General features: G+C 42.5%; 1 protein-coding gene across 1 annotated transcript in view; it reads left to right on the top strand.

Moving 5' to 3' along the window:
* LOC137427488 (uncharacterized) overlaps positions 1-6,022 on the top strand; it is a 68,580-nt gene extending 62,558 nt beyond the window's left edge. Inside the window, exon 5 of the mRNA XM_078777308.1 lies at positions 4,590-6,022. Within this exon, the coding sequence (XP_078633434.1) occupies positions 4,590-6,022 (1,433 nt within the window). The remainder of the gene's footprint in view (positions 1-4,589) is intronic.
* Positions 6,023-12,115: the final 6,093 nt, after the last annotated feature.

The following is a 12,115-nucleotide window of genomic DNA, read 5'->3' as shown; positions in this document are numbered from 1 at the left end:
TGGAGAAAACCCCCTCAGGGAGGGGGACAAATGAATGCTCTGGAACCTTCATTATGTAACCCTTAGTCATCCTGTCAAATTTGGTTGAGAATGGACAAGTAACGACAAAATGTATCGGGGTCAAAAAATCATCAGACAGACAGACAGACACCAATTTGCATATTTTAGTATGATAACCTGAGGCTTCCATTTCGGTGGTCATTCATTAACACACTCATTCAAATCCTTGTGTAGGTTTTGACACATTGAATGGAATTCCTTTCGAAGCTCATTCAAATGTCTGCATTGCTTTTGAGGTTGGTTGGCTTTGCAGTTCACCTCTTGTTCAAGTGAGTTTGATATGCTGTAAATAAAAAGAAATACAAATAGTTGTTGATATACAGCAATACCCCGTTTTACGCCATTTCGACCTACGTCAAATCCGACTTTACGCCACTCTTCTAGGGTAAATTTCAGTTCAGCGAACGTCATTATGTGCAACTTTACGTCACTCAAACATCATAATACCAACACATACCAATACGAACGCATACCAACGAGCCAGCTGCTGATACAGGAGAAGGCGAAGTCTTTGTTTCAGGATCTTCTGAAAAAGTACCCGGAGGATAAGGACACAACCTTCGTTGCACGCTCTGGATGATTTGCACGCTTTAAACGGCGCTTCAGCTTGCACAACGTCAAGATTCAGGGCGAAGCCGCAGCTGCCGACACCGTAGCCGCTGAGGAATTTCCTGCCACATTGAAGATCATTGAGGACGAGGGATTCTTGCCCGAGCAGATCTTCAACGTCGACGAAACGGGCCTTTTTTGGAAGAGGATGCCCGACAGATCCTTTATCACGAAGGAGAAGAAGACCATGCCAGGCTACAAAGTCGCAAAGGAGCGGCTAACGCTAATGCTTGAGGGTAATTGCACCGGTGACTTCAAGGTGAAGCCGCTTTTGGTGTATCATGCGGCGAACCCCCGGGCACTTAAGAACATCCCGAAGGCGTCTCTTCCCGTCATTTGGATGAATAATATGAAGGCATGGGGAACCGTCATAATTTTTGAAGAATGGTTCATCAATCATTTCATCCCGACTGTCAAGAGCTATTGTCGAGAGAAGAAAATTCAATTTAAATTGCTGCTGATTTTGGACAATGCACCTGGCCATCCCAATAACCTCGGTGATTTCGACCCCAATGCAAAGGTGGTGGACTTGCCACCCAACACCACATCGCTCATCCAGCCTATGGACCAGGGTGTGATAGCGCTTTTTAAGCGCTACTATCTCCGCCGCACTCTTCGTCAGGCTGTCGATGCAATGTCTGAGGAGGTAGGCATCAACATCCGGCAGTTTTGGAAAAACTATAACATCTATCAGGCAGTGCTTAACATCAATGCTGCATGGTTATGGTGTTTGTCTTCATTTTAAGGCATTTTTAAGGCATTACGCCCGGTTCACGTCAAAAACCGAGTTACGTCACGGCTTATGAAACCAATTAATGACGTAGACCGGGGTATTGCTGTACAAGGTTTATCATTTCACAATTAATGATGTATGAGACTCATATTAGGAACATTAAACTTACCAATATTGTTGTTGAGAGATAAAATCATTATCTTCTTCATCAGAGAGGTTAATCCTTAATCAGGATCATTGCGAGTTTGTCGATGCTCAAAATGTGCTTAACTGCTCTGGGTTCTGGGTTTAATATGCTTATTTGCTCTGGGCTCTGGCTCTGGGTTTAAATAGGAATTTACAGTCACATGAAAAAGTAAGTACACCCCATGTAAAGTTTTGACTTTTTCAACATATTTCAACATACAGCTATTTGATCTTCATTTCAACAATATTGATAGATAAAGGTGATATAAAATAACAAATATCATGAAACATTTACATTTTGTAGTCCATTGTTTAATTTAAATAAGCATAAATGCAAATTTCGCATGTGGAAAAAGTAAGTACACCCATGGCTCCAAAAGGTGGTATTGGCCCCCTTTGGCAGAAACAACCTCAAGTGGGCGTTTCCTATAACTGTCTACCAGTCTCTGACATGGACTGGGAGAAATTTTTGCCGAACTCCTCCATGCAGAATTCTTTCAGCTGTGCGATGTTTGAGGGGTTTCTTGCACGCACAGCTCGTTTCAAACCCCCCCCACAACATCTCGATGGGATTTAGATCCAGGCTTTGACTTGGCCATTCCAGAACCCTCCATTTCTTTCTTTTCAGCCATTCCTTGGTGGATTTACTGGTATGTCTTGGGTCATTGTCATGTTGCAAGGTCCACCTTCAGTTGAGCTTCAACTTTCCGACAGATGGCCTCACATTATCCTGAAGCACCGTCTGGTACAATGAAGATTTCATGGTGGATTCAATGATGGTGAGCTGCCCAGGCCCTGATGCAGCAAAGCTGCCCCAAACCATACTATTTCCACCACCATGCTTTACAGTTGGTATCAGGTTCTTGTGGTCAAATGCTGTCTTTGGTTTTGGCCAAACATGTCTTCTGGTACTGTGGCCAAATAGCTCTACCTTTGACTCATCTGTCCAGAGCACATTGTTCCAGAAGTGCTGGTCTTTACCGAGGTGTTCATTGGCAAACTTTAGTCTTGCCCTGATGTTCTTTCTGGACAGCAAAGGTTTCGTTCTGGCACACCTCCCATGTAGGTCAAATTTGTGCAGCCTCTTTCTAATGGTAAACTCGTGCACTTTGACATCAACAGTGGCAAGAGCTACCTGTAGGTCCTGTGATGACATTCTGGGGTTCTTTGAGACTTCTTTCAGCATCTTGCGGTCTGCTCTCGGGCTGAACTTGCTGGGGCGGCCTGGCCTGAACAAGTTGGCAGTTGTTTGGAATCTTCTCCACTTGTAGATGATCTTCCGGACAGTCGAATGATTGATTTCAAATTGTTTGGAGATCTTTTTAAATCCATTCCCAGACTCGTAGGCATCTATAACCTTCTTTCTGAAGGCCTCAGAGAGCTCTTTTGATCTCGGCATGGTGACGCCACACACTTCAACAACAAAGAGCAAACCAAACTAAATGTCTGAGGTTTAAATGAGACAGGTTCCACCAAGATCCTCTCTAATGATGTTCTAATCATTTGCACCTGAGCTGGTGCAGCTGATTCAAATTTTACGTGTTTGAAGTAGTGATAAATGTTGGGGTGTACTTACTTTTTCCACATGCGAAATTTGCATTTATGTTTATTTATATTATACAATGGACTACAAAATGTAAATGTTTCATGATATTTTTATATTATATCAATATTATCGTTATATTATATCAATATTATTTGTTATGTTATGTTATTTCAGGCTAACCCCTGCTCTAGCAGGGAAAATGGCCTTAAAATGCATCTTGTTTCTTGTATATCACCTTTATCTATCAATATTGTTGAAATGAAGATCAAATAGCTGTATGTTGAAATATGTTGAAAAAGTCAAAACTTTACATGGGGTGTATTTAATTTTTCACGTGACTGCAAATGCTTTTTTTGAGAAATGGCACGCTCTCTGCCTGCTCTGTCGCTGACTTCGTTTGTGGGAAATCTGTGTGCGGTTTTTTGGTAAAAAAAACAAACAAAAAAAAAAAACTGAGAACAATACTATACTGGCAGGGTGTGTGCAGCATTTTATTTTTCCAGACTGAAGGGATTTCACAAACCAAATGAATTTAACCCATGGTATTCAAACCACCAAGCACAACCAAACAAACAAGCAATAACCAAACCAAAGAGTGGAGAAAATCACAGTCTTGGTATTGAAATTGAAAACATAACAAATGTGGTAATTATCAAAAAAATCTTATTGAACAGATAACCAAAACAAGCCTGAATAAACCACACAGATTGAGGAGTTTAAAATATTTAATGGATGTCAAGAGATCGATGGAAAAATAATTTACGACAATCTTGAAATGATATGTGGCTGAGGAAGCTCTCAGAGCAGAACATCGAAAGATGTTTATGATATCATCTCTGCTCAGGAACGATATTTAAACCAAGAGCCAAGTTTCAACACATGTTTTGTAAATATAATTGACGGCAACGAAAGCCATGAGAAAATTAAGCTATTCCCTAAAATAGAATATCAACAAATATTCGTTCATTTGCTGTTCGAGTATAATGAAAATATGATAGGTGTGAATAATGTGAAAGACCATTGTAATAATCGACCCCTCTCCTTTCCCTTCCCCTCCTCCACCCCCTTTCCCCCACGAGTAGTATAAAAAGGGGGGTTCAGAGATAAGACATCGAGCAGGTGAGCGAGCGATGGGGAGCGGAACGAGCTGGAGCTCGTGGAATGAGAATGAGAGTGAAAGCGAAAGCGAAAAACCTCTGATTGTTATAAGCTGTCCAGAATGACGGAACAACCTTTATGAAGGTAGTTTGTGTGTCCTCATTAACTTTTTGATTAATTTGGCCAGTTCTAAAACTCCTCCTTTTTTGAATCTTAACTCGACCCTCTCCCTCCAAAATAAATGTTTAAAAAAGGATGACATTCAAATTTACTTGAATAATATCTGCTCTTGAAAAATACTTATCAATTATGGACAAATTTGTGTGAATGATTGCGTTTTGTGACTTGTCTTCACAGAGAACCAAATGAAACTGGATTCTTGTTCCAACTGTTCCCAGTTGGTCAACGCACAAGTTTTCAATCATAACATGACACAGACAGTTACTCAAGATGCTGGTACATTTCGCAGCATGTCTCGTAAATGTTGCACAGAGATTCTCAATAATATACAAGGAAGTGGGAAACCACACAAGTGTTCTTTCTGTCCGAAAGCCTTTACTTGGTCATCAGATTTACACATTCATCAAAGACAGCACACTGGAGAGAAGCCACACAAGTGTTCTTTGTGTCCTAAAGCCTTTCGTCAGTCAGCAACTTTACGCATTCATCAAAGAATACACACAGGAGAGAAGCCTCACAAGTGTTCTTTGTGTCCGAAGGCCTTTAGTCAATCATCAAATTTACACATTCATCAAAGAACACACACAGGTGAGAAGCCTCACAAGTGTACTTTGTGTCCTAAAGCCTTCACTCAATCATCAAATTTACACATTCATCAAAGAACACACACAGGTGAGAAGCCTCACAAGTGTTCTTTGTGTCCTGAAGCCTTCACTCAATCATCAAATTTAAACATTCATCAAAGAACACACACAGTTGAGAAGCCTCACAACTGTTCACTGTGTCCTAAAGCCTTTACTCGATCATCAGATTTGAGGAATCATCAAAGACTGCACATGGGAGAGATACTACACAAGTGTTCTCTGTGCCCTAAGGGCTTTATTCAATCATCAGGTTTCCACATTCATCAAAGATGGCACACGGGAGAGAAGCCTCACAAGTGTTCTTTGTGTCCTGAAGCCTTTACTCGATCATCAAATTTACACATTCATCAAAGAACACACACAGGTGAGGAGCCACATAAGTGTTCACTGTGTCCTAAAGCCTTTATTCAATCATCAGATTTACACATTCATCAAAGATGGCACACGGGAGAGAAGCCTCACAAGTGTTCTTTGTGTCCAAAAGCCTTTATTCGTTCATCACATTTGAGGGATCATCAAATGATACATGCAAGAGAGAACCCACACAAATGTTCTTTGTGTGATAAGGCCTTCACTCGATCATCAAATTTAAGGGATCATCAAAGAACACACACAGGTGAGAAGCCTCACAAATGTTCAGTGTGTCCTAAAGCCTTTTCTCAATCATCAAATTTACACATTCATCAAAGACTGCACACGGGAGAGAAGCCATACAAGTGTTCTGTGTGTCCTAAAGCCTTTACTCAATCATCAGCTTTAAGGAATCATCAAAGAATACACACAGGAGAGAAGCCTCACAAATGTTCAGTGTGTCCTAAAGCCTTTACTCAATCATCATATTTAAGGAATCATCAAAGAATACACACAGGAGAGAAGCCACACAGGTGTTCTTTGTGTCCTCAAGCCTTTACTCAATCATCAGAGTTAAGGAGACATAAAATAATACATGCAGGAGAGAAGCTTTAAATGTGTTTGTGCACAGCGAGCTATTTGCTTCTTCGTCATATTTTTCTCAACATCACAGAATACACAGACGACAAATCTTACACGATATCTTGCAGCCTTTCCTCCTCCTGCTTTGCCTAGCTCTGGACCCACTGAATATCGTCATCAATGAGCAAGGACACAAATACGATCTAACATCCAAAAGATAAATGACCAAAGAACCTGTAGAGGTGACACATCTTCTGCACATGGTTGATCTAAAACTGTTTTCACCAAATGATAAATTGGCAGATCAACTCAAACAAGTAAAGCGCCACTCAGAGGACATTCAAATGTAATTTGGTCTTGACAAATGTGTCAAATGCACATTTCTAGATGGTAAAACAGAAAGAACACACAATTTCTCAATCGATGGATGGACAACAATACAGGAACTAGAAAATGAAGCATCCCAAAAATACCTTGGAATATAAGAAGGTCCCCAACAACAACAACACAACATGCATTTTGAAGGCCATTTTCCCTACTAGAGCGGGAGTTAGCCCAGAAGGTCCCCAGGTGCAACAAAAAAAAAAAAAGCGTATAATAATCAGCAAAATGTTATTTCGCAGAATAACACTAATTGTGCAGTAATCCCTCTTTCCGATGAACAATATCAAAGCTATAGACCAACTTGCAGTACCGGTATTCCAGTATGGTGGGGTAAATATGAACTGGCCACAATTGAAGATCATTGTGGGGGAATTTTCCCTCACTTCTGTCAGGTTCAAAGTATTCCAGAGTTCAATCATTAAAATAAATTAGTCTTCACCAATCAAGTTCCAAGCATAACAGATTTTATTAATACTTGCAAAGAGATGTTACAGATTTCAATGTTAATTTCTACAAGCAGGAGAAAACACCTCACACATTAAGTTACATTTTGCCAATCACGATTGAGCCAATGAAGGAATTTGCTGGGATGCTCTCTCACTGGATGCTCCAGTCAGTCTCGCTTTTATACTCCAGCACACAGCCGATTACGTCATGATCAAGGCCTAATGTGGATACAATGTGTTGGATTATGTCAGTGGATCAAAGGTTTTACCACACACAGATAGAAGAACGTACACAGTTTGGCGCTCGGACTTCAGAAGAAAACGGGCAGGGGGCGAGTTTGGGGCACCGCCGCATGGGCCGCAGCCGGCTACACCTCCAGCTGGCCTGGAACGGCCTCGTGGCAAGGCCGGGGGCCACGCATGGGAGGACGGTTGGCTGAGCAGGGAGGGGGTCGAGCAGTTCCGGTGCGGGAAGCACTCGACCAATCGGAGGGCACGCCGAGACCGGCGTCACAGGCCAGGTCATAAAAGGGGGTGCTGCACGACATTCACGTGCTTGGCTCGGAGCAGCAGCTCTCTTGGGTTTTCATAGCATGCAGTCGCAATTGCACTCCTTTGGCCCTCTCTCCCCTTTTGCCGTTTTTCTTCGCGAATCTATTGGCACTGTACGAGATATGTTGGTCCCTGCGCTTCTCTTCATCAGCTGACAGTTCGCTCGTGGTGCTTGGAGCGGTGCTCGGTGCTTCTGGAGCTTAGAGTGGTGAACGGGACCTTGTGTGCAAATGGCGAGGGCGTTGGCTCGGTCCTAGCGAAGCGTGCGAGGTGGATGGAGGGTTCCTCCATGCCGGAGTTTGGAGCCGTGCTGCACTGCAACCGACGGACAGATACGACCGCACACCACATCACCATTACACGGCGTTTCTTTTGTTCATTCATCTCTGTGTCCTGTTGTTGAGTCTGGTGTGTGGGAATCCAATTTAGGAATTCGATTTATCGTCGCGTATCCCTGTTCCGATCCTTATTGCAAATAAACCCTTGTATTATTTTCCGTTCCCTGCAAATCTTGTGCCGTTTGAGTTCGTTACCCTTCCACAGTTACGCGCTCCCGCTTCTTCCTCTTCGCTTCTTCTCTTCCCGCATTTGATAGCACAATCCGTGTTTGGTCGTCGCCTCCAGTAAATCTGTTCTGGTCCATCCGGGGTCCCTGGTCTTAACCGAAGGGTCCGTGTGACAACTGTTGTCAAGGAGTGAGATAGAACCCTAAAAAAAAAATTGGTGTCAAGAGTGGACATCCTGGAAACAAATTTTTTTTAGTCGGAGGCGATAAATTTGAATAGTCGATTGGTGCGTGGGACGCGAACAGCGCGTCAGTTAAAATTTAAATTTTATTCTGAAAATAAAATCCGCGCATAGTAGCGATCTTCTCTCGATGGAGGAGGAGATGAGCTATATGGAGGAAGAAAGAATGGAAGATGCGGGAAGCATTGGGAGTGAGTCGGAAGTAGTTGGGGTTGAGCATAGTGGTGGACTCCACATTCCCATGCTTTATGCAGAAAACTCAAATTCAAATCAAATCGTGGATTAGTCTTTCTGTCTGCCTTCTTGTGCCCCTCAAGAAAAGCGGGAGCTCAAACGTGTGTGAACTGGGCCAAGGTTCACAAGAAGCAGGTGTGAAGTGGGCGGGGACAACTCGACACACCCATACCCAGGAAGGTTTTCGGCAGTCCAACAAATCCAAAAAGGAATTAGTCCAAATTGAGTCCCCATATCAAGTCCAAATCCACAAAACATCATTGAAAAGATGATGTGGTTCTCCAGATACGAGCTGGGAAAAATCTGTCACCGCTACAACTTTTGCAATCATGAATTTCGTCAAATTTGTTTTCATATTATTATTTCGAGCAAGTATAGAACGAGCATAGAACGGATATCTTATGCAAACCGCAGGTGCCCAAAGGCGAGCATCAGAATAACAAACAATTAGCTGGTAAATCATACGAGCGAAATGTAGCAACCAAGGGTGGTGGACGCGGTTGTAGCTTTTAGACCTGAAGTAATTGATGAATCAAGAATTCAATGTCCAAACCTTTTGTCAGAAGAAGGATTGACAAATTTTAATTCCCGAAGAGGATCTCACTTTTGTTTACAAGAAGATACACAGTAAGAAACAATAAACCCTTTCCAAACCAAGAAGAACACACTGCAAATCAAGAAGGGCACACTGCAAGATACACAACAAAATCTTAAGTCAAAATCCTAAAGTGAAAATACTACTCTGCAGTCCAGAGCATCCTTTTTTATACTTGTGAAGAAGAGAGAAATGGGGATGGGGGCTGAGGGGGACAGGGAGGAGCTAAGTGGGATTGGTTGCATGAAGGGCACGAGATGGTGTTCATGGAATACTTACCCTGCGCAGTCACCTTGGTGTGAGCCAACTCTTCTATTTTTGAACGTTTCTTTTGTTTTTATCCAATATAGCTGCCAGACCACGTGAGCGGTGACATCATAAATTTATATTCTCGAAATAATTGTTGCATAGATCATGCTCAATAAATTTCAAACTGATCAGACTAAGCGTTGTCCCTGTCGAATTATGATGGCCTAATTATGGCACCAATGACATCATCGTTAACAACACCTATTCCCCATATGGAGTTCTTTACAATGAGCCACGTTTCAATTTTTAAAATGCTGACGGCACACACTTTACTTTACTGAAATGCAGACACAAATGTTATATTTTCATCAAAAACCGTTGGGATTTCGCCAAATCTGTTTTGGTCATGTGTTAATACACCTCAGCGATTGACAAATCTGAAATCAGAATTTCATTTGAGGTCAAAATGACCCAGTGAGGTCGCTCCGTACTTTGACTGCTCATCCTGTGCAGTGTGATAATTAATTCCATTACTACTCTGGAAGACTCTTCTGCTTCACGCAATAATAACTTCCAGCTTCCAGACCGCACATCCAATCATCTTGAAATTTTGCACACATATTACACTTCAATACCTCTACTATAATATAAAGGGGGAGATTTGAGATTTGAGAGGGAGATTTGAAAGGGGGAGATAATATGAAGGGGGAGTGGCTCCAGGCCCTTCCAAGCCAGCATTTTGTCACATCCACAAGGGTGAGGGGGAGATTTGAAGTGGAGCAGTGAGGGGAGAGTTTTGTTGAGGAGGGGTAGGGGGAAGGTAATGATGGAATGTGAGGGAGTGGAGGAAGGGGATATGGAATGGGATGCTGGTAAAAGAAAGGGTTGGTATGATACAGGCAAGTGGAAGGAAGGAGGGAACAGAAAATGTACAAAAGGAACAATTAATGAAATATGAATATCCATAATGAAATATGAGATACGTTTGAACACGCTGGAGGAGGGGTGGAATAAAGGCGTGTGTGGAGAATGTCGAAAGGAAAAGCTGTAAGGGTTAGAATGATCGAAGGATTTATTTGAAAGCATACTTTTGAAGAGGAAGAAGAGTGAATTCTCGTAGGTTTTGCAAAGTTAAAGTTAAATGCAAAGTTAAAAATTGCAAAGATTGAAGAGAGCAGGAAGTGGGGTGGTCTGGAAGGTGTAAGGTTTGAAGGTCAGGAATTTAGTTTTTTATTGAATTTTTTTTTTAACGGCACAAAACAGGGGGTACAATTGAGAGGAATTGGAGAAGGGGATTGAGGAGAAAACAAAAGGGCTGAAGGTGGTAGACAGAAAAGACAATAAAAAGCGATTGTGGAGTCTAACTAGGAAAAGTTATGCCTCAAATAATCTGGTTCAAAAAGTACGACGAATACTCGCAAATTGGCACAAATTTTAAAACAAAGCCAAACTCGGAGCACACAACAAACACGGAGAGGACAAAATAAACAGCAAAAGCACAGCAAAAACGACCAGGAAGACTTGCTTGTCTTTGAGGACGTTTGCACAGACGAAAATCGCACGGCCAGAGCTTCGAGACTGGAACCGGAAGAAATCAACTAAAACTAGAAAAGCAGTACCCTGGGGACATTCAAAATCAATTTGGTCTCGACAAATGTGTCAAATCCACATTTATATGACATAAATAAAAAGGCACATACAACATCACAATTTATCAGAGTACAAGAACACAGGAACAGAAAACTAAGCATCCCACAAATACTTCAAAATATAAGAACGCCCCCTCAGGACAACATGAATTATAAGGAAAACCCTTTCTGAGTGCAGTAAAAACCCCGATATTTGTGGGTTCGACATTCACGGAATCTGCGTATTTATGGTTTGCAAACTGACCTGCTTACACATTTGCGGTCCTCTGCTTCGCGTATTCAGTTTTTTGTGACCACAAAAACATCTCCCACCAGCGATGCACATAACAGTTTAAAAAGCATCTTCAATAAACCACAAATGTGTTGTGCTTGAAGCAGCTGCACTGCACATTAACCATGCCCTGCCACCAACGCCCATAAACAATGGTCACAAGACCCACCCATCCCCAATCTACCCACAACCCCTGCACGACTACTAATGTGCAGCTTGTCCTGTGTTTCATTTTTTTCTTTTCATTCTGCTGCCTTTGACATGCTGCGATTACGAACACTCGTGAACTTTTGTGCACATCGTTCGCTCATGGGTCCGAAGCCTATGAGTTGTGCAGGAGGCCCCCAAAGGCAGCAAAAGTCATGACCAAGGATGTTCACATCAAAGAAATGGAGAAGGCAATAATTGTGTGGATAGAGGACAATGCCCAGAGGAACATTCTTTTAAGCAGACCTCTGATTTGTGAAAAGCCAAATAAATGTACGATCGTCTGGCTGGCATGGGCTGTGTTGCAAACACGAGTGATGTAGGTACGAGTGGCTCCAGGCCCTTCCAAGCCAGCAGGGGATGGTTTACCCACTTTAAGCAGTGCTACGGTTTCGGCAATGTAAAGCTCACAGGCGAGTGGGCTTCAGCGGACCATGAGGGAGCTCATCTCGAAGCGAGAGAGAGGACAGCATGAGGCTTCAAGGTTGCCAAGAACTGGATATCTCTTCTCCTATGCTCCAATGCCAAAGGGGACTGCAGGGTTAAACTGATTATGATGTATCGTTTCCGAATTCCACACTTTCCATCGCATCTTGGATGCTATTGAGCTCACCCCCTGAACTTGGCGTCAGGAAATGTTGGAAGGATTTCAACATCGTGCACTGTATCAGCACCATCAAGGACTCCTTGGACGAGGTCAAAGCCTCCACCATCATTGCTTATTGGCACAATTTATTGCCACAGGCAGTGAAAGACTTCAGAGTCTTTCCCGACATCATGGAACGGAGGAGG

The sequence above is a fragment of the Myxine glutinosa genome, chromosome 5, assembly GCF_964187855.1.
Source record: "Myxine glutinosa chromosome 5, kmMyxGlut1.1, whole genome shotgun sequence".
Lineage (NCBI taxonomy): Eukaryota > Metazoa > Chordata > Myxini > Myxiniformes > Myxinidae > Myxine > Myxine glutinosa.
The sequence above is the reverse complement of the archived record's forward strand: the minus strand, read 5'-3'. Positions and strand labels throughout refer to the sequence as shown.